The sequence below is a fragment of the Epinephelus moara genome, chromosome 18 (assembly GCF_006386435.1).
Source record: "Epinephelus moara isolate mb chromosome 18, YSFRI_EMoa_1.0, whole genome shotgun sequence".
Lineage (NCBI taxonomy): Eukaryota > Metazoa > Chordata > Actinopteri > Perciformes > Serranidae > Epinephelus > Epinephelus moara.
Window position 1 is genome coordinate 36301406 of NC_065523.1, and position 19135 is coordinate 36320540.

General features: G+C 42.3%; 1 protein-coding gene across 2 annotated transcripts in view; it reads left to right on the forward strand.

Moving 5' to 3' along the window:
• The window catches only part of LOC126405301 (myosin-10-like), a 100656-nt gene that overhangs the window by 37919 nt on the left and 43602 nt on the right, over positions 1-19135 (forward strand). Inside the window, exons 4-6 of one of the 2 annotated variants that reach the window (XM_050068971.1) lie at positions 9832-9859; positions 15427-15529; positions 17745-17774. In XM_050068971.1, the coding sequence (XP_049924928.1) occupies positions 9832-9859; positions 15427-15529; positions 17745-17774 (161 nt within the window). The remainder of the gene's footprint in view (positions 1-9831; positions 9860-15426; positions 15530-17744; positions 17775-19135) is intronic. The other variant, XM_050068972.1, reaches the window with a different exon arrangement.

Sequence of the window (19135 nt, forward strand, 5' to 3'; positions counted from 1 at the left end):
TCTCCACAGTATGAACAGTGGTTACATGAGCCTCAAAACCAGACACAACTCAGCCCTGAGCAGAGTGACCGTCCTCTACTGACCAATCAGACTGCAGTGTTCACAGCTCCACCTTTTAGTACCAGATCTGTGTGCTAGGTACCCCAACAGAGGGGGGACCAAACATGGGGACACTAAGGAACGGTTCCACTGGTACCATCCACAACTTTTCACTGTGGAAACGGAGAAAAAGCGTACTGAACTGAACTGAACTGAACTGAACTGAACTGCTTGGTGGAAACGGGGCTTTCATGGCAAATGAACAGGTGCTCCGGGCTTGGTGGCACGTGGGAAAGCCAAACATTTTTCATCTCCACACACTGTGATGACAAAGAGCTCATTGAGAATTGGCAGTTTCCCTTCATATTAACTTACCCATATTACACAAACTTGGTGACACAGTTGAAAGTTTCACAGCATTGTGTTGGGTTCAAAAACTGCAGAAGAAACAATCCCGTACAATCTCAAGACGAAAGCTCATCGTCTTGTTTTGCCTCACACGACCCTATGCCATGTGTGCACTGCATTGGCCATTAAAAAAATGCATTCTGCAGCACTTCTGCTCTGCAAACAGTCTGCAATCATTATGTCTTCAGCGTAGCCAAAATACAAGATAGGTTGACTTGCTAGCTCATAATGGTCATATTGGTTTTGCTGCTTGGATGCAAAGAAGCGGTGCACCTGCACTAGCTTTGAGGATGACATATGACCTGCAGTTTCCTTTAGTCATACGTCATCTTTCTGTTTTAGCAACATCCTTCTTTTTTTTTCACTTTGAGCTCAAAATTATTTGTCAAAAAAAGCTTCAAGTGAAGCAATGAAGACATTCTAAATATAGCATACACTTGAACTGATATTTACTATTTAGGTGGCTAAAATAAGTTTCGCTGCTGCCCTCGTCCACAGCAGTACATTGCTTAGCTTCTGTGGCGGTACTCCTGTCTGCTTCTCCAAACTGGGGGCGTGCCGACCGCCATCTACTGCAGGTAATACACTGACTATGGATCGGTGCCTCACACAACCCCTCTTCAAAAGATCCGAACCATCCCTTAAACATACTGCTGACCATTTTCACAGGCATATTGTAGTGATTTGAACATGTTTTCCTTACCTTCCATCTCTGTGCAGCTTTAACAATACAGTGTCTCGCCCACTTGGCCTCATTTTAATCAAAATCACAATATTTACTAAGAACTAGGGACTCCATATAAGAAAGGTGTGATGGTTTACAGTAGATTGCATGTATGGGTATGGAAACAAAGCAATAATCGGAGTTACAGTCAGCACTGAGGCTGTACAAGGTTAAATGAGGTCGATAATAGCGGGTTATTGTAACGATTGGGGCTTTTGTGGAGATGGAGGGAGAGGGGGAATGCTCTGGAATGTGAAGAATGAGGGTTTGTTTAATCCTCGTGGGGGATAAATTATTAGCAGCAAAGGAAACCCTGCTGTGCAGCACAGGTCCGTCTCCTACCATGGGAATCTAATGTGAGATTTGTGCATGTGAGTTTGAATCGATTGGAGTGTAAAATAGTCCAAGAAGTGCACAAAGCTGATTAACGAATGCAATGCACAAATAATATTAATATGTTTTGAACCTTTTTGATTTGATTTGACGAGGCAGTGCCACTACAGAGCTGGAAATAGCTGTGACATCAGTTGAAAGTAATGTTTTCAGAAGTTTCCTGTTCTCTGTCTTGAACATGGAGAAGAAGTGAAATATTTCACCCTTCAGTGAACTGTGGCAGCAATACTGATTGGTCTGAAAGCTGCCTTTTCCTGTGCTGTCATTTAGATTTGCATTTAACTCGTGTCCAAACAGAGAGTGAGCTGTGGTCTAACCTAAAACTTGATGAATGAATGGGCCAACTTATTTCCATCTCACACACATTACCTAAATGATTGGCTGTGAGTTGTTGTGTAGGAAATAACAGCGCAGCTAAGGGTTCTGATGAGGTGATCAAATTAAAAACATCTGTTGGTGTGGAAAAGTGATTTTGTCTCCAGTAAGGTCCCGCTCTGTAGTGGTCTGAGTAATCTGGCTTTGCACCATTCTCGGGGGGAAAAAGGGAAATGAGAGCAGCAGAGAGAAAGGGGAAACACAAAGGGGGTAAAGATTTAGTGAGGCAGTAATGAGCTACTGGAAGGGAAGAGCATGCTCAGTTTGATTGGTCCACCTACGCCTAGCCAGCATGGCATCCTGGGTAAATATGACCCAGCAGTTAGTTGCTGTGGTGATCGAGGAAGCAGCCGCTGCCAAGGGGGCTAAGATGGGAGCATGAGCCAGATGGATGCATGCACTCACCCACTCAAACAGCACAGGTCACATAAGACAGTGAATTTTAAAAAGCACTTCCACTGCGGAAAGTTTTAAGGCGCTCTTCACTCACAAAACGACCGTTTATATTTCAGTTACTCACCTTGAGTTGAGTTGAATTTGTAAAGAAAACGTTGCAACTTTTCCAAACTTTCTCTTGCGTGTCCATCAGGGAACAAAAAAATCTGGAAAAATTCCTGATGAATTGAGCAAAACTATGTCACAACATCCGTTTACAAACTCTTACACAACTTGTGCAGTAGGCTTAGGCGGCATCATGGTGTTATGGTATTCCAGAACTCCTTTTCGACAGCCTTGGCTTGGCTTGGCTTGGTTTGGCTTGGCTTGGCTTGGTTTGGGTTGGCCCATCAGCATAGCAGGGATTTGTGTCTACATTTCAACAGGGCTACCTGTTTGAAGGTGTGTCTTTAACTGGTGGCTTGTCTTGAGTGATGACGTTTAAAAGCAGCTGGCTGATCCATGGCTAAAGGTCTCTGTTGTTATTGCTGCATGTGTTTTTCCACAGCAGGGCAGGTAGAAGAAGTTTACCTGTCGGAGGTGAGCTGTTTGCAGAGGTGCAGTAAGAGCCTGTTGTCTGCGGCTCTTCATCAACATCTCACTGTGGCTGTTTCTGCTTTTACTCTTCCTCCCTGCTGCATTATTAGACTTGATTTTATTTAAGAAAAGCCACTAATAAAGTTCTGCTAATTCAGTGATAAACACATTTCATTTTTAGACATTTTTCACAATAAAAGTTCTCCATTATTTTGATATATCAAAGCTTTTATTGTGAAGCAGCAAAATAAGTAAATGTCAGGTTTTCGTCAGCAGTAACTTAACATGACTCCTGTACGGCTGGGAGTAAACGGCAGACAGAAACGGCGTTTCTCAATACTAAGTACGCCAAGTTCTGACTTGGCAAGTTCGACTCAGGAGTACAAACTCCCAAGGACGGCGGTCATTGCTGCTGGTCTGTGAGAAATGCATTCTGGGATACCTGGCTGTCAAAAGTCCACGAAATGCATTCTGGGATACCTGGCTGTCAAAAGTCCACACAAGTCACCTCCCGATGCATCCCCAATCTAACGGGCAGAGCAAGTTCACATCCGGGCATTTGGACCGTACTTGGCTGGATGCGGACTTTGAATTGGAACAGTACTTGGGCTGCGACTGATGACGTTTCACAAGTCCGCAAGAACACAAGTACAGGCAAGAACGCAGATTGAGAAACGCCTTAAAATAAAGCAGATATCTAAAATAAAAACAGGAAGTAGTGCACTTGGTCTTCCCTGATGTGACACACAAACGACGCGGTAAAACAGTCTCAAAAGGATCCACACGAATCCGTTGAGATTCTCCACCAGATTTGAGTAAAGATGTGACCATGTGTTTGTTATAAATGTATATACAGATCATCGCTCTGCTTTTGTTTGTACATTGTGTTGTAGGCCATACGAGTCACATGCTCCCTGCATCTGTGGATTTTATGTGAAACAGCATCATAAAACAATCCACACAAGTACGTGGAGATTCACACGTATATTGTCAGTGAAAAAATGCTATGTTGATGATCAAATGATGACATATACAAGTTGTAAATTAGAGGCACAGATACAGATTTACAGACACAAATCACTCTGCATTTTTTTGTGCATTGCATTTAACAATTACGTAAGTATGTGCACAAATTAAACATAACCTGGGGTGAGTAATTTATACAAATGATCATTTTGAGGGCAAAGTATTCATTTAACAACACTGCAATACACAACTAGGAATAAAAGTTTAAACAAAGAACATACCTTCGTCATTACCAGACAAAGGTATCAGTATGTGTTTGATGGAAGAGGATGTTTCTACAAAACCAGCCTTTGTTTCTAGCCAGTGAAGACAGCATCTAGTTTACATTGTGTGACCTTACAGAAGAATGAAATCATAAAGGGGATGGTGGATAAAAGGAACGATTGTCTATCAGGAAAAGAGCCGGGAGGTTTAAATGTAGAGGTGATGGATGTCCGCAGAGGAATATAAGGTCAAATGAAAAGTATAAAGAGGGCATCAGAGGTAAGCGGATGTCTGGCAAACAGAGAATGAAGTGAAAGGAGCTCTAATGGACGTCCAGTGGTGTGTGTGTGTGTTTGCTGACCCTTTTTTATCTTGTGCAAACTTCCATGAGATTCCTTTGCCATTCTTTTCCCATCAGCCAGAACTGATGTTTCACTTTCAACTTTCATCATTCCTCTACCGCAATCTCTCATTTCATAGCAGTGATCAGAGCAGTCATCAGGGGTCAGCTGAGGTCATCTTATCTCCCACACTGACCAGAGACTGCTTCACTATGATAAGATGACACACACAGGGTTATCTTCATGAGGCTGTACTACCGTCAGAGATTTTTCTCTGAACATCCTTTTGTTGTTGTAGTTTCTGTCTGTGGAGCCATGATGGTATCTATTATTGCATGCTGCCACAACTCCAAACAAACGACTGCTGCTGCTGCCAGATGCACAAAACATGTGCATGAGAGGATTTTTATTTTTTCAGGAAAGACTTATCTGTCACATGGTGTTTATTAAGGCACCAGAGCAACACTTGAAGTAACTGCATGGGCATTTGGGCGCACTGTGGTTGTGGGGCACTTGGAAGGACCAGGTAGCATTTAGGGTGAACCTTTTATATACAAACGACATAATCGCAATCTGTAACCGATATTTTTTCCCCTTTTCATTGCAGATTGCAGTCGAGAGCTAATTTCAGAAGCATGAGGTCACACATGCAGACTGGCTCTCTCTTTAATCCTGTAAAGCTGAACTGATGTTGCTCAGAGGCTGTTTAGTGAGAGTGTGTTTGGTTTTCATACTCATGATAGGTTACGCAGTGTTGCGTGCCTCAGTCGAGTGAGTCTGGAGGTACAAGGTCTTGTGAAAATCAACATAAGGTGCTTTTGATGAGCTTCAGGTTTGTGTAGATGTGGCTGTGAAACACAGACAGGAAGAGTAATCAAACTTTGACCCGTGTTTCAAAAGCTACCTCATCATCAAGGGAACTGGGGCCAGTCAGAGTGAGCAGCTCATTCATCATTCTCATTATTACAGTAACTGTCATCCAACAAAAGTGTGCAGACCACAGACTGTGTAAGATAATGGACGTAGCCACTATGATGTATGATGTCACCCACTAGTTTGTGGATTCCTGGGTGCTGGCTGCACATGGGAAACCATTCATCTGCATGCGCTGTGATGACACAGTACTGGTTGAAAATCTGCAAAGTTTCCCTTTTCACAGCTTACTGTAGACTGTAGTTGTTAACATACTAACATCACACAAACTCAGTAAAAATTTTAAGTTTCACTGCACTGTGCTGAGCCGAGAAACTGAAGAAACGATGCCACACAATCCCAGAACAAAAGCTCACCATCTTGTTTTGCCTGTGACGAAGTGGCCGTACATGCCGTGTCTTTAACCACCTGGAAAACACAAGGTTGCGTTCTGGGTGCTACTTCTCTGCCTGTTCTGTGCCAGCTTTCAAGATGACGGCGGTAGGTTGCGTCTGAGGTTGCTTAGCAACCCTAACAAGCATCGTATTATAGCTTATTTACCTGAAATACTGAGTGCAGAGCTGATCTTCTTCCAGGAGCTGTTTATAAGTGTGTAGGCCTATCGTCTGTGGGACAGATGTAAAGCTCTGGGTAGCCCTGCACTAACATGATCAACTTTTCCTTATTCATCAGACTGAATATTTACAGAGGAAGGGAAAGATATCTGTCAGCTGTGATTGGTTGGTCCTTGTCAATGACGTGTGATGCGCGCTGCCATATTCCAAAAGTTAAACTCATGATGTGTCTCAAATCACATACTTCCGTTAGTACACTTCCATGTAGTATACTATGTGCACTATGTACTTATTGGCGTAGTGTGCGAATTTTTACAGGGTAGTGTTGTCTCAAACCAAACACAGCCATTGTGCACTCACCGGAAATGACAACCGCAAATTAGCTAGTTAGCAAACTAGCATTAGCATTCGCGTTATCGTTGGCGGTACCAAATCATTACAGACTGCTAAATTAACCCAATAAACATACTGCTGGCATATACCCAAACACATGTATTTGTACAATGCAGCGACGTTCACAGTTGCACAGTCCTCGGCCGCCATTTCCAGTTTGAAAAGTGGTTCCTCCCCTTCCGCTACATAGCCAAGATGGCGACCATTGAGGGCGAGAAGTGTCCGTAGTTCCACACTCACTCTTCTTGACCGTTTTGAGTGCACCATCCAGGTACTCATAGTGCACTGCATTTTTCCAGACTTCTCAGTGTGAACGCACTCATGCACTCAAAATATTAAGTGTAAGTACAGAAGTACGCGATTTGAGACACAGCATCTGTTTATCTCGGGGTGCAGCCGTCATGCTTTGATAAATAGGCGCACTGGAATGCAAGCACACCACGACAGCGCTGCTCTGTTGTTTGAGCGCGCCTGCCGCGCATCAACATTAAAAACAATGAATCTGAGGGCGCAAAAAACACAATCCTACACTGTATGTGCACTGCAGGTGTAACCAGTTGGCACCGTGGCACCCCCACTCCGTGAACAGTCCACATCTATTACATTTTCAGTGTTTCCAGAATAGAAGAAATGTTGACTAGTTCACTTATGATGATGTTTACTGGTTTTGCCGTTCTGACATAAAGAGGCAGTGCACCTCCACAAGCTTGGAGGACGACTATAGACTGTATAAAATAATGAATGTAGCCACCTTGACATCACCTGTAGGTTTGTGGACTCCTGTTTTGAAGCCTTGAGTTTGGCATTTTGGAAGCATGGAGCCAGAAGTGACCATATTTGGACAAAAGGATTTAGCTAACCCTGTTGCTAGCTGCTAGCTCAGCTAGCAGGGTGCATTTACAGCTATAGTTAACTGTGATAATGCTCTGTTTTGCTAGCAAAAACAAGCTTTAAACCCCCTGAAATTAAAATTAACTTACCTGAAAACTGAATATCTGATTCCTAAGATGGTCTTTTAGTACACTCAAACGCTGAACAAGACTTTTAAGATGACCAAAATCTTATAATAAACTCTCATGACCTGAAAATGCACAGAAATAGCAACAGCTACGGCTACACCTATACTCTGTGAATCTGGGGTTATGCTTTGGTTTTACCTAACATTACCTAACCAACATTGTCATTGGACAGCACCCAACTGTCTCTTACAGTGGCCACATTTTTAATTATGTATAACTTTAAGCCTTAAACAACATTTAAACAAGTGAGTTACATGAAAATCTACCTCCTGTACAGGTGTCATGAACGAGGAAATTAACTGTAGAGCGCAAAACCACCTTTTTGTACCAGGCTGTAAAACTGTTTCCTGCTGTAACGTTGAGCATTATAACACGGAGGTCTATGAGGATTGACTCGCTCTTGGAGCCAGCCTCAAGTGGACGTTAGAGGAACTGCAGTGTGTGGCGCTTGCACTTCATTTTTCAGTCCTGGAGGTCACCACTTGCCGTATACATTTGTTTTATTTGTACATGTTTGTGTTTGAGCATGTCTTTTGGATTGGAAAAACAGGCTTTTATTTAGTCAAGGTCTCCAGATGCACACACACACAGACACACACACACACACACAACTCATTTGTCACCAGCTTTTGTCACCCGAGGGATGTTCACGCTTAAGTGCAGGAACAAAAGGTCATTGCTTTGTTGAAAGATAACACCTCAAAGACTGACTCATCTGTGAAACTGACCCACATCAACAAGGTGTGATTTAATAGGTTATAGGAGACACATTTGTTATTCTGTGGCAGGGCCCAGATGAACTCTTCATCCCTACACTGCATGGCTATTAGAGAAACCATTAATATTATCCATTAGGGGTCCGAGCTGATTGTGGTCTTCAGCTGAACTGCATTTATTCAAACATAATTTCTGAACAACAACAGAAAAAATTCAACACAAACACAATGCAGGCCGAATATCTGCTCCTTTTCCCTCAGCAGTGCAGCTTGTATTTGTGTGAGATCTGAGTGCATACGGGGTGGCCTCATTCCTTTCAGTTTCATTGAGTGTAGGAATGTGGAGGTGCTCCCAAATTTGTCTCTTTCAGGAAATGAAAAATCTCCTTACTTCCTGCCACAAGAATGTCAGCAACGTTAGCAGCAGGAGGACACACAAAGTACAGAAAGTGGCACAAACGTAACACTCTAAAATCCTAATCAAGCATGTTGTTGTGTCTGTTTTGTCACTAAGACATGATTAAAAATGTCCTCAATAATAAACACAGTGAGGGTTGTTCATATGGCTGCTCCCTCTGCTTTATTCACAGACCTAACTCATCATCTGTGAATGTGAAAGAAATTTGTGACATACGTGTTGTTCACCAGAGGTCTGATTGTGACAGTTTTTATTATCTGATAACGGGGCCAGTTCCCTCTGGGTTCTGGTCTTTGTAGTTCTTTGTAGTGCGCAGCAGGGCCTTCAAAGTTGAGAGGTCACACACCTCAGTGAGCATAGCTAATCCTGTCATCTGGTCTTCAGTTGGAATTCCTCTGTGATGAAAGGTGCTCGAGCTTCGGTTACTAGTCTGGGTGTCAGTTTATGGCCGTTACGCAGCATGGCTTTGCAGGATGGTCTGGATGAAGGAGGCTGAGGAATGAGGTGTTGGCTGTAAAGAGTGCTCCTGACGCACACACTGGATTAATGTGACTTTGGTGTCCATGGAGCGATGTGTCAGTGTTTCCTGTCAGAAATCAAAATCCGTATCAGCTGTATTCATTTAGCTTCTGTTCACACATATAGATATTTTTAAAACAGATATTTTCCTCCTGTTTTAGAACAAAAAATCTGTCTGCATTACAGAGAAATACAAACCGTACTAATGAACCTTCATTAATATAGGCCTATATTTTATCTCCAAGTGCACGTCACACACTGAGCGAGCCGCCTGTTAATGACGCTGTGGGCTAATGGGCATGTAGCTACTTCCATGTTTCAGATGATACGTCATGTTTGTAGTCGACCAATGAAGATGAGTTTACATATCACCTTGGGTTCGTCCTTCACCTTCTCAAAATGATCCCACACTTTGGATTTCCTGCCCGACATGTTATTAACTAGCCTGTGGAATAACTGCAGGTACCAGCCCTGGAAATTAACCTGACGAGGACACTTCCTGTGTCTGTCCTTTCAAATTAAAGTCACACATGGTCCAGTCATATAGGTTTGGATTTGTTTTGACAAGGCGCAGCTCCTGTTAGAGTTTCATGTTTGTTTAGAGATGATCTTTCCATACAGTCCTGGGCTCCACCAAGATAAACAACTGGTTAAGTCGTATTGCATTTGAGTGTGTTAAAGTCCAGCAGTTGGACCACAAGATGCCGTCTTTGTAATAACTCTAGTTGTAATGAAGGGTAAAACCAGGGAGAGGATGGGAAGATGCTGACTGTGTTTTTTCTGTTTTCTCTGAACAGATCGTGAGGACCAATCAATCCTTTGCACGTGAGTATTGCAACTCTTAACTCTCCTCTCCTCTGCTGATAAAGCAACTTAATGGGCTGGAAAATGAAAGTGTCTCGAGATGAAAATCGTACAGCTGCACCTTTATAGGGGTTATCTTCTATAAAGACAGGGTCTCGCTTCTTGTCCTTACAGTGAAGAAGTTAAATAATAATTAACAACTGTATGAGAGTACTTTATACAGATCATCACCTCTGAATTACCTGGTTGTTTTGTCTCTATAAAGTTTCCCCGTCTCCCTCCATGTCTCTCTAACCCTGAATCAGTTGGCTGGCTCCCATCATCCTGCTGTTTTATTTAAAGACTGGTTTCAAATAGCTTTTTGCGGATGCTGGGTTGCGCAGCCGCTATGCCCAATACTGAGGGAGTTATGAGTGCGGTTTGGTGCCCTGCCTTCATCGTCTTTGGCAGAGAGTAATTAAGTGCCACACTCTTTCAGTGTGGCTTGAGTTGACGCTGCCAGTGAACAGGCAAGCGCTGTTGCATAATCTGTCCCAGATTCAGAAAACTACACCCCCTGTCGGCGGCAGTGGAGCCGTGTTAGCAGGATTGCTCCACTGTTTAATAAGTCTGGTGGTCACACAGTTTGGAGAGGCTGCTTCAGTACTGCAAAGGCACCTTTATTGATTGAGTACAATAGACATCAGTTGAGAGTGTTTAATAAAATATATTGCAGCAGCTACAGAGAGGACCCAGCGTGTGGAAAGAACAGTTCATGCACTGTAGTCGTTCTGCAAGACAGAATGAGAGAATAAATCTTCAGACATTTCATTAAACTGCACTATTAACTTTTTGTCTTCGTCTTGTGCCGCAGTAATGCTAGATTCCTCTGAGCTCAATAAAGTTTGAGCTAATCTAATCTTATCCGAGCTTCTCTTATTGCACTTTCACCAGAATCAGAGATACATCAAGAAGCATCTTACAAATTACAAATACATCCATCCATCCATTTTCATCTGCTTATCCGGGGCCGGGTCGCAGGGCCAGCAGGCCGTGCAAAGCACCCCAGACATCCCTCTCCTCAGCAACGCTTTCCAGCTCCTCCTGGAGGACCCCAAGGTAATCCCTCCAGCGTGTTCTTGGTCTGCTCTGGGGCCTCCTACCAGTGGGACGTGTCCGGACTACCTCTAACAGGAGGCGCCCAGGAGGATCCTGATCAGATGCAAATACTTGATGATCAAATTTATCAAAATGAAATGCAAAAGGCCGAATTAAGAAAATGAATTTAATTAAATTATAAGTAATTTGTCATTTGATAACACAAACTACATGCTATATAAATGTATATTATAATTTTTAGGTATTCAGTAGCATCAGTGTGGGTCTGACTGTAACCGCTCTACACTGAAAAGATGAGCTCTGCTAATTTCCCACTTCACAGATTTAAAGTGGCCAATCAAGACATCTTGGTGGGGGAGGCTGCAAGTTCAGGATTTTCTTTCTACAGTTTAAAGCTGGGGATAAAAATCTGTTTTATTTGGGATAAAATGGCATATTAAAGGTCCAGTGTGTAGGATTCAGGGGGGTGTATTGGCAGAAATTGAATATAATATAATGAGTATGTTTTCTTTAGTATATAATCAGCTGAAAATAAAAATCGTTGTGTTTTCATTACCTTTAGAATGAGCCGTTTATATCTACATAGGGAGCAAGTCCTCGTCTGTGGGGATCCCAGTGTTGCACAGCCATGTTTCTACAGTAGCCCAGAACAGACAACCCAACAATGTGGATAATTTGGCTCCTGGTAAACACCTCCAGAACATCTTAAGTTATCAGAGGAAAAACTGTGAGCACAGAGTAGCAGGTGCTCAGTTAACAGCTCATGTCCCTTTTACACTGCCTCAGAGGACGGGATCATGGGCAACACAGGTGTGGCGATTTGTAGTGTTATGCGTGCGACCCACAGCGGAAGATGTAAAAAGAAGCTGTCAGCAAATTGGGAAAACAGTTGGGTCCAGGAGCTCCTCACCCTCTGAGCAAAGGACGAGATCAGCCGCCATATAACAGGGCCAGTAAATGATTGTTATTGCCGTGTTATGCCATTGTTGTTGCTTAGAAAGTGCTGCAGATGGGCATGTTATATGTCACACTGAAGGCAGATGCTGTTGTGTTACATGTCACACTTGTCACGCCTCTTTTGATTCTGCCATGCCAGGATGCTGTCTGAAATCACATTCTGGAGCAAAGTGATGCCACCGTCGTTTGGTTCTGTGTAGGGCTGCCACTAACGATTATTTTCATTGTTGACTAATCTGTTGATTATTTCTTCAATTAGTCGACTTCTCATTTTATCGAAAAATGTCGGTCTGTCTCTCCCAAACCCCAAAATTATGTCATCTAATGTCTTGTTTCGTACTCACGCCAAAGGGTTTTAGTTCACCGTCATGGGAGAGTGTGTAAAGCTGCCAAAACCTGAGCGTAAGAAGCTGCAATAAGAGTATTTTGGGTACTTTTATAGTACTTTTATATGAAAAATGACTCAAACCGATTAGTCGACTACTAAAATAGTCACTGATTATTTTAATAGTTGATTAGTCATCTATTAGTCAACTAATCGTTGCAGCCCTAGTTCTGTGTAAACATGCAAAAGCCGTATAAAGAGGGGACTTTGTAGCGGCCCTTTAGCTCAATCTCTGTGTGAAAAGGGGTATTCATTTGTAAAGTGAAACTGCTTTATTCAGTGTTTCACCGGTTTTAACCATGTGGTCCATTTATTTTGGAGGAACAGACCTGTAAAAACCTCCTAACAATGAACACTGAAGGAATTCTAACTAGGAGACTTTTCAGCTGATTGCAATCTGCAATCCTTACTGCTAGATTCTACTAAATCCCCCTAAATCTTGCACTCTATACCTTTAAATAATGCATTGTAATTGTAATCTGTCCTGCAAAATACAAAAATATATATATATACTGCCCATCTCTGATCCTAACCTCCATTTCACTCAAGAAACGTAGCATCAAGTGGTCTCAACACTGTTTCCGATGCTGCTCTCCTCCAAGGACAGTGAATTCTGGACAAAGACTGATGTGAAAAAGAGTCGTCTGTCTGGGGTGTTGAGGCCGGCTCAGAGTCTGTGTTTACACAAGTCTGACTGTAGTCCCAGAACAAAAAAGGACTGCATGGACGTTGCGACAACCACTTTTAATCCAGTTAAAATGCCACAAGCATATTTAACATAGCACAGAATTATAGAAGGCCTTGTGCAGTTCTGTGGTTTAGCAGTGATGTGTTCGTAATAACATTTGCAGACACAGGTCTTTTGTGAACAGTCAGTTCCCTGTCTTCACTTGTGTTCCTGCAGTTACTGAAGAATAGTTGCGTATGAATTATTTAAAAAAGAATTAACAGCTTACCCCAAAATCGAAAAAACATATTTTTCCTCTTACCTGTAGTGCTGTTTATCAGTTGAGATATCGGCCATAGAGATGTCTGCCTTCTCTCCAGTATAATGGAACTAGATGACACTCTGCTTGTGGTGCTCAGAGTACCAAAAAAAGAAACTTGAAAAACTCAACAGCAATGTCTCTTTCCAGAAATCATGACCTGGTTACTCAAGATAATCCACAGACCTTTATATGAGCATGAAGGAACTATTTTCTGTCTATTGAACTACACCCACCAACTGTATCACCGTGCAGAAGGAAGCGTGTGTCTATTGCTAGCTCCACTGAGCTAGCTAAGGTTACAGCTCAACTGAAAGGATGCCATTAATGTTTATATCATGCGCTGTTCACAAGTAAATGCCACTTCCTTTCAGGTCAGCAGAAAAGAAATAGTTCCTACATTAAAGTGCTCACAAAAAGGTCTGTAGGATATCTTGAATAACTGAGTCATGATTTCTGGAGACATTGCTGTTGAGTGTTTCAAATGTATTTTTTTGGTACCATTATATTTTAGAGAAAGCAGACATCTCTACGGACGAAATCTCCAACACTCGCCAACTCACAACAAAAAGGTCACAGGAAAAATGTTTACTCTTTATTTTGGAGCAGGCTTTCTGTTAAGTATCCTGTGTCATCCACAGGATTTTAGGGTAAAGGAAGTCACTGTAGTAGCTGTAAAGGTCAATACACATCAAGCAGACTTTGAAGAACTGCGCCTTCTTGAGAGGAAGTAACTCACGACACCAGCAGGCGGCGGTTGTCTCTAATTGTCAGTCAAAAAGGGGAACCGGACAACCATCTTGACGCTAGTTAGCCAGTTAGCACATTAACAACACAATCTAATTATCAGGGAACAATAACACAAACCATCACGAAGCATTTCTGCTAAAGGGTTCAGTGGCTAAAGAAAATTAATCTTACATTATGGAACAAGTTTGTTTTTATCCCACGCCCCTTTACTTTAGCTCATTGTTTACTTTCCTCACTTCTGTTTCTCCTCTCGTGTGCTGAGCTGAGCTGCCAATCAGAGTGATTTCCTTCACCAATGGGCTCTGCCATTGCCGAGTCAATATGCTGAATCGCCCAAAAGTGTGTCAGGGCCTAAAACACACTACTAATATGAGCCATTTGTCTGTATGTTGTATCCCAAAGAACAAAACAGGGAGCCGCCCATGAGACCAGGAACTTGTAGAATCTCTCACTTAAGAGTTGAAAAAACTGTTGACCCTTTGAGGTGTGAGAGTTGTGACAGAGTGATCAGCTGAAGATGTGAGGCAGGAGACACAAAGCACTCACGAGGTGAAGGGTCCTGCCCTAACTGACCCTGTAACCCCGCATGTTTACATACGGTTTATAAGAAAAAAGTCAGCGAATGGTTCTTTCCGTGAGAAATATTCCGATACTATAAAACTATGAAGACATCAAGCCAAACTTGGATGTGTAACTAACTTGACCTATATTGCTACGCCTGTATCCTGTGTTCGAGGACTCGCCCATCAAATTCTAGTGCGGCAGCTGAAACTGCAGTGGTCTCTGTGCAGCAAAGCTAATAGCCAGCTAGACTAAAGCCACCGGTATGTAGCTAGATGTAGTGTTGCTGGCCTGGTTTCTGTGCTGGCGCTGGTTTTTTGGGCTCTGGGACCTGACTGTGGGAGCTGTGGATGGCCCTGCCTGAACACAGCTATCATTAGAGACGGCCCCAAAGCAGAGCCTGGAAACTTTGGAGACTGGCCCACCAAACCACAGGGTTCTCCAGTAAAACAGGCGGACAGACGAAGGGATGCATTTAGACAACAACAACAGATAGCTCTACCTCTCTCTTCCTTTTCTCTTTGTGTATTCTTTTCTTGGGTTTCATCCAGTCACACTTACGCACCATAATGACTGCTTATTTCGGTTAGAGTTTTACAGTGTTTTGTCTGTACCTTGCTAAACTGTGGACATCTTACACAGATTATTCCCTGTAATGTGGCTATGCCTCACAACTAAATGCCTGTAATTCTTAATTGCAAACAAAGGGTGCCGTAATTATTTGTTGGAAGTGAAACTAAAGTGAAAACAATGTCGGTTTGTTTCCTCTCACTCATTCTTGATTCACTCACACTTCTTACTCCCTCTGTCTGTCCACGTACATCCATGCTGTCTCTCTCCTTTGTTTTCAGAGGTGAATCAGGAGCTGGCAAGACCGAGAACACGAAGAAGGTCATCCAGTACCTGGCCCACGTTGCCTCCTCACACAAAGGACGCAAAGACCACAACATTCCTGTGAGAGCCCCACTGCCTACACTTTTCCTGCTCTTCCTTGGCCAAGCACGGGCCTCTAGTTCCTCTCCTCTCCTCTCAAATACATCCTATCTTTGCTGATAGTCCATCTTTTCACCTCTTAAATTAAAAACCAGATGCCCTCGTTGATATTTGTAAATTACCTACAATTTTAAGGAGTAACTTGACATTTTGGGAAACACTCTCACTCCCTTTCTAGCAAAGAGCTAATGCCAGATAAAGGCAGTCTGGGGCCTCATTACAGGAAAATATCCCAACTGCTTTCCCCATCTTATCTTAACTAAGAAAGGAGAAAATCCTCCTGATACAGAAGCACTCTCTAAGCTCAAGGCTGTGTCCAAGTCTATGTCAGACCTCCATCTTATCATAAAGTGGGATTTATACTTTGTCAGACCTCCATCTTATCATAAAGTGGGATTTATACTTGTGTGTCAGCTCTGTGCAGAGCCTACCCTGTTGTGAGGATTTATACTTGTGCAGTGGTGTGTCTGTGTCACTCTGCAGTTACGCTGCCAAACCACTAGTCAGTGTCGGGGTTCCTGTGAAGTGCTGTAAAGTTTAGTTGATTCAAAACACACATGAAACACACATGAAACACACATTAAACATGGCTTAATAGAGACAATTTCAAACACAAGAACACAAATCAGCTTCACTATAACTCGCAGCATTCACAGACAAACACTTGTCTTTATCTGGACACATTTTCCCCACAAATACAACATGCTAACGTTATTAGCACAAGCCTATGGCATTTTACATTCTATAAATTAGCCTAGTGGCTACAAGACTTTTCCTCTACTCATATGAAGCCAGGGACAACAGCAACATTTAACAAACTGTCTTATACTAAATGCATTTTCCAAACAAATATAACATGCTAACATTATTAGCACAAGCCTATGGCATTTTACATTGTATAAATTAGCCTAGCAGCTAGCGGACTTTTCCTCTGCTCATATGAAGCCAGGGACAACAGCAGCATTTAACAAACTATCTTATACTAAACACGTTTTCCAAACAAATACAACATGCTAACGTTATTAGCACAAGCCTATGGCATTTTCCATTGTATAAATTAGCCTAGCAGCTAGCAGTGATTTCCTCTGCTCATGTGAAGCCAGGATAAATCACACACAAAACTTAAAATGCTATTTTTGTGGAGGCTTTAGAAGTAAAAATCCAGCTTAACTTGAGAAATCCCAACTATAACAGTAAATTTGATTCTTCAATGAGTGCTCGTCCTGTCATGCCAGTATTTATGTTGAGAAAGTGCACAGACTTCCTGTATCTTTGATTAAAATGTACTAGAAGGCTACTTGAGTTGGACGAATCATAATATACATTGCTCTCACTGGCTAGTTAGCTTGCTGTCATGGACAAAAAAAGATGGGCGTCCAGTTTTAGTTCGAAGGAGTCGGAGGCACTAATCGATCAAGTTATTTGTTCTCTCAGTCGATATAAAACCATTAATACGTGATCTGGGAATTTAAAGTCGTCATGCGTTTTGAGTGCTGCAATTTCTGCAGTCATTTTGAATTTAGGGCAGGGTTAATGCCGTCCTAATTTAGGAGTCTTAACCTGGGAAATCCACAAAGTTAGGACGGTTCTGTAATAGCAAAATATCTATCCAAAGCTTACTACAGACTGTCGACCCGTATTTTCTCCATAATCGTAAATATGTCCACACTCCGGATTTATTCCCAAATAAATAAAGTTATCCTCATCGTCTGTCTCTCTTGTCATCATCTGCCTGCTGTTGTTTGACAGGTGGATTTTGTTACTTTTGATAAAGCCAGGCTAGCTGTTTCCCCCTGTTTCCAGTCTTTATGCTAAGCTAAGCTAACAGGCTGCTGGCTGAGCGTGGTATCGATCTCCTCATCTCACTCTCTGCCAGAAAGTGAATAAGTGTATTTCCCAAACTATTCAGTTAATGAATTGTAGTGTTCCAGCATTGCTTACTGTTGTTTTGATATCCAGCTGATAACAAGTTGTGTATTAATCCACAGCTAACCTGATAGATGTCAATGTAGCCTGACTGGTCTCTCCTCCTGCTTCATATCATTCAATACCATTCTGCCAGAGTGTACCCAACGCTGGGCCAAGTGTGTGTACTGGTGTTCTGTTTCCTGTGGCTTGTGTCTGACATGAGCGCTTCAGGTTTTAACACTTGCATTTGTTTATCCATAACAAACAGCCCGAATCTCCCAAAGCATTCAAGCTCCAGGCAAGTGTATCTCCCGCTTTCTCAACAAGAGTGTGTGGTCCGTTTCTGGTGTTTGTGTGTATGTGCATGCCCTTCTCTCTAAATCTCGGCCGCTTCCATAATGATGTTGACGGACTAATCTAAGCTTCTCTCTTTATTGAGGTATTTGTTTGTGCTGGCTCAGTCTCCTCACATGATTAGTTGAAGCCCACTGAATCTGACATAAAACCAGCAGGCTCATGATACTGAGACACTTTGTTTTATCAGTTGGTTCGGGTTTATGAGAACAGCTGGAAACTGAGATGATTTATTAGAAACACATGTCAGTGAAATCCAAAAGAATACGTCCAACCTGTCGTTAAACTGCTCACATTAAGCGCTGATCGAGAATTAACTGACTCTGTATGGCCTTTCTGTGTCGGTTCATCAGTCGACTGTTTCTGGGTTTTACATGGAGTTCAGGAAGAGCACATGAACTGTGAAGTCAGACCACAGCCGCACTAAACATCTCTCCTCAAATGTTTTATGCCAAGCTTCATCTTTTACATTTTAGTGATGTAAATATATATGATACTACCAGAGTTATTCCAGTTTATATTTTTATTTCATTTTCAGTTTTTGTTTTCAATTCAGTTTAGTTTCAGTTTCCAGAGTGTGTTTGCTTGTTTCATTTTAGTTGTTACTGTTTTGAAATGTTTAGTTTCAGTTTAGTTTTGAGTAGTTTCAGTACAAGTTTAAGGTTTTTTTTTTATTTATTTATTTTTTTTTCAAAATGTGGGATATTTGTTCGGGCAAGATTTAAGAAGCTCAGAATAAATAGATATTACAATAAAAACACAACACTGAAGACTCGCTTCCACCAAGCAGTCCCATGCAGTTCACTTCAGTTCGTTACACATTGGAAGTGTCCCGTTGTTCCGTTACTCCTCCAGGGTTGGGTACCAAACTCAATACTTTTAAGGCTACTGACCAAATTACGTAGGTGCTACCAAGGAACTACTCACGGTAAATCAAGTGGTGCCAAATTTCAGTACTTAAAAGCGCACCCTGGTGAGAATACCTGGTTCAGACAGGAGGCGAAGTACCACAGACAGTACTCTTAAATGTGGGCGGGGTTGTTGTCACTCACTGCTCCGTCCAGCACTCACTGTATTTCCTCCTTTATCGGTCTGCACCTGGTTTATCGTCCACAGAACGAGGCTGCACGCCCACATTTTCAGAACAAAATAGAACAGGCTGCAGTGAGAGTCTCTCTCCATGGGATATTTAAAAATAGCAGCTTTGTGCATTTAGTCCTTCTCAGGCAAGCTCAGGGGTTTAGTGTTGCTGTAGCCCACAGGAACGACGCTCTGTGACGCTTTTTATTTCTCAGAGTGAGGACA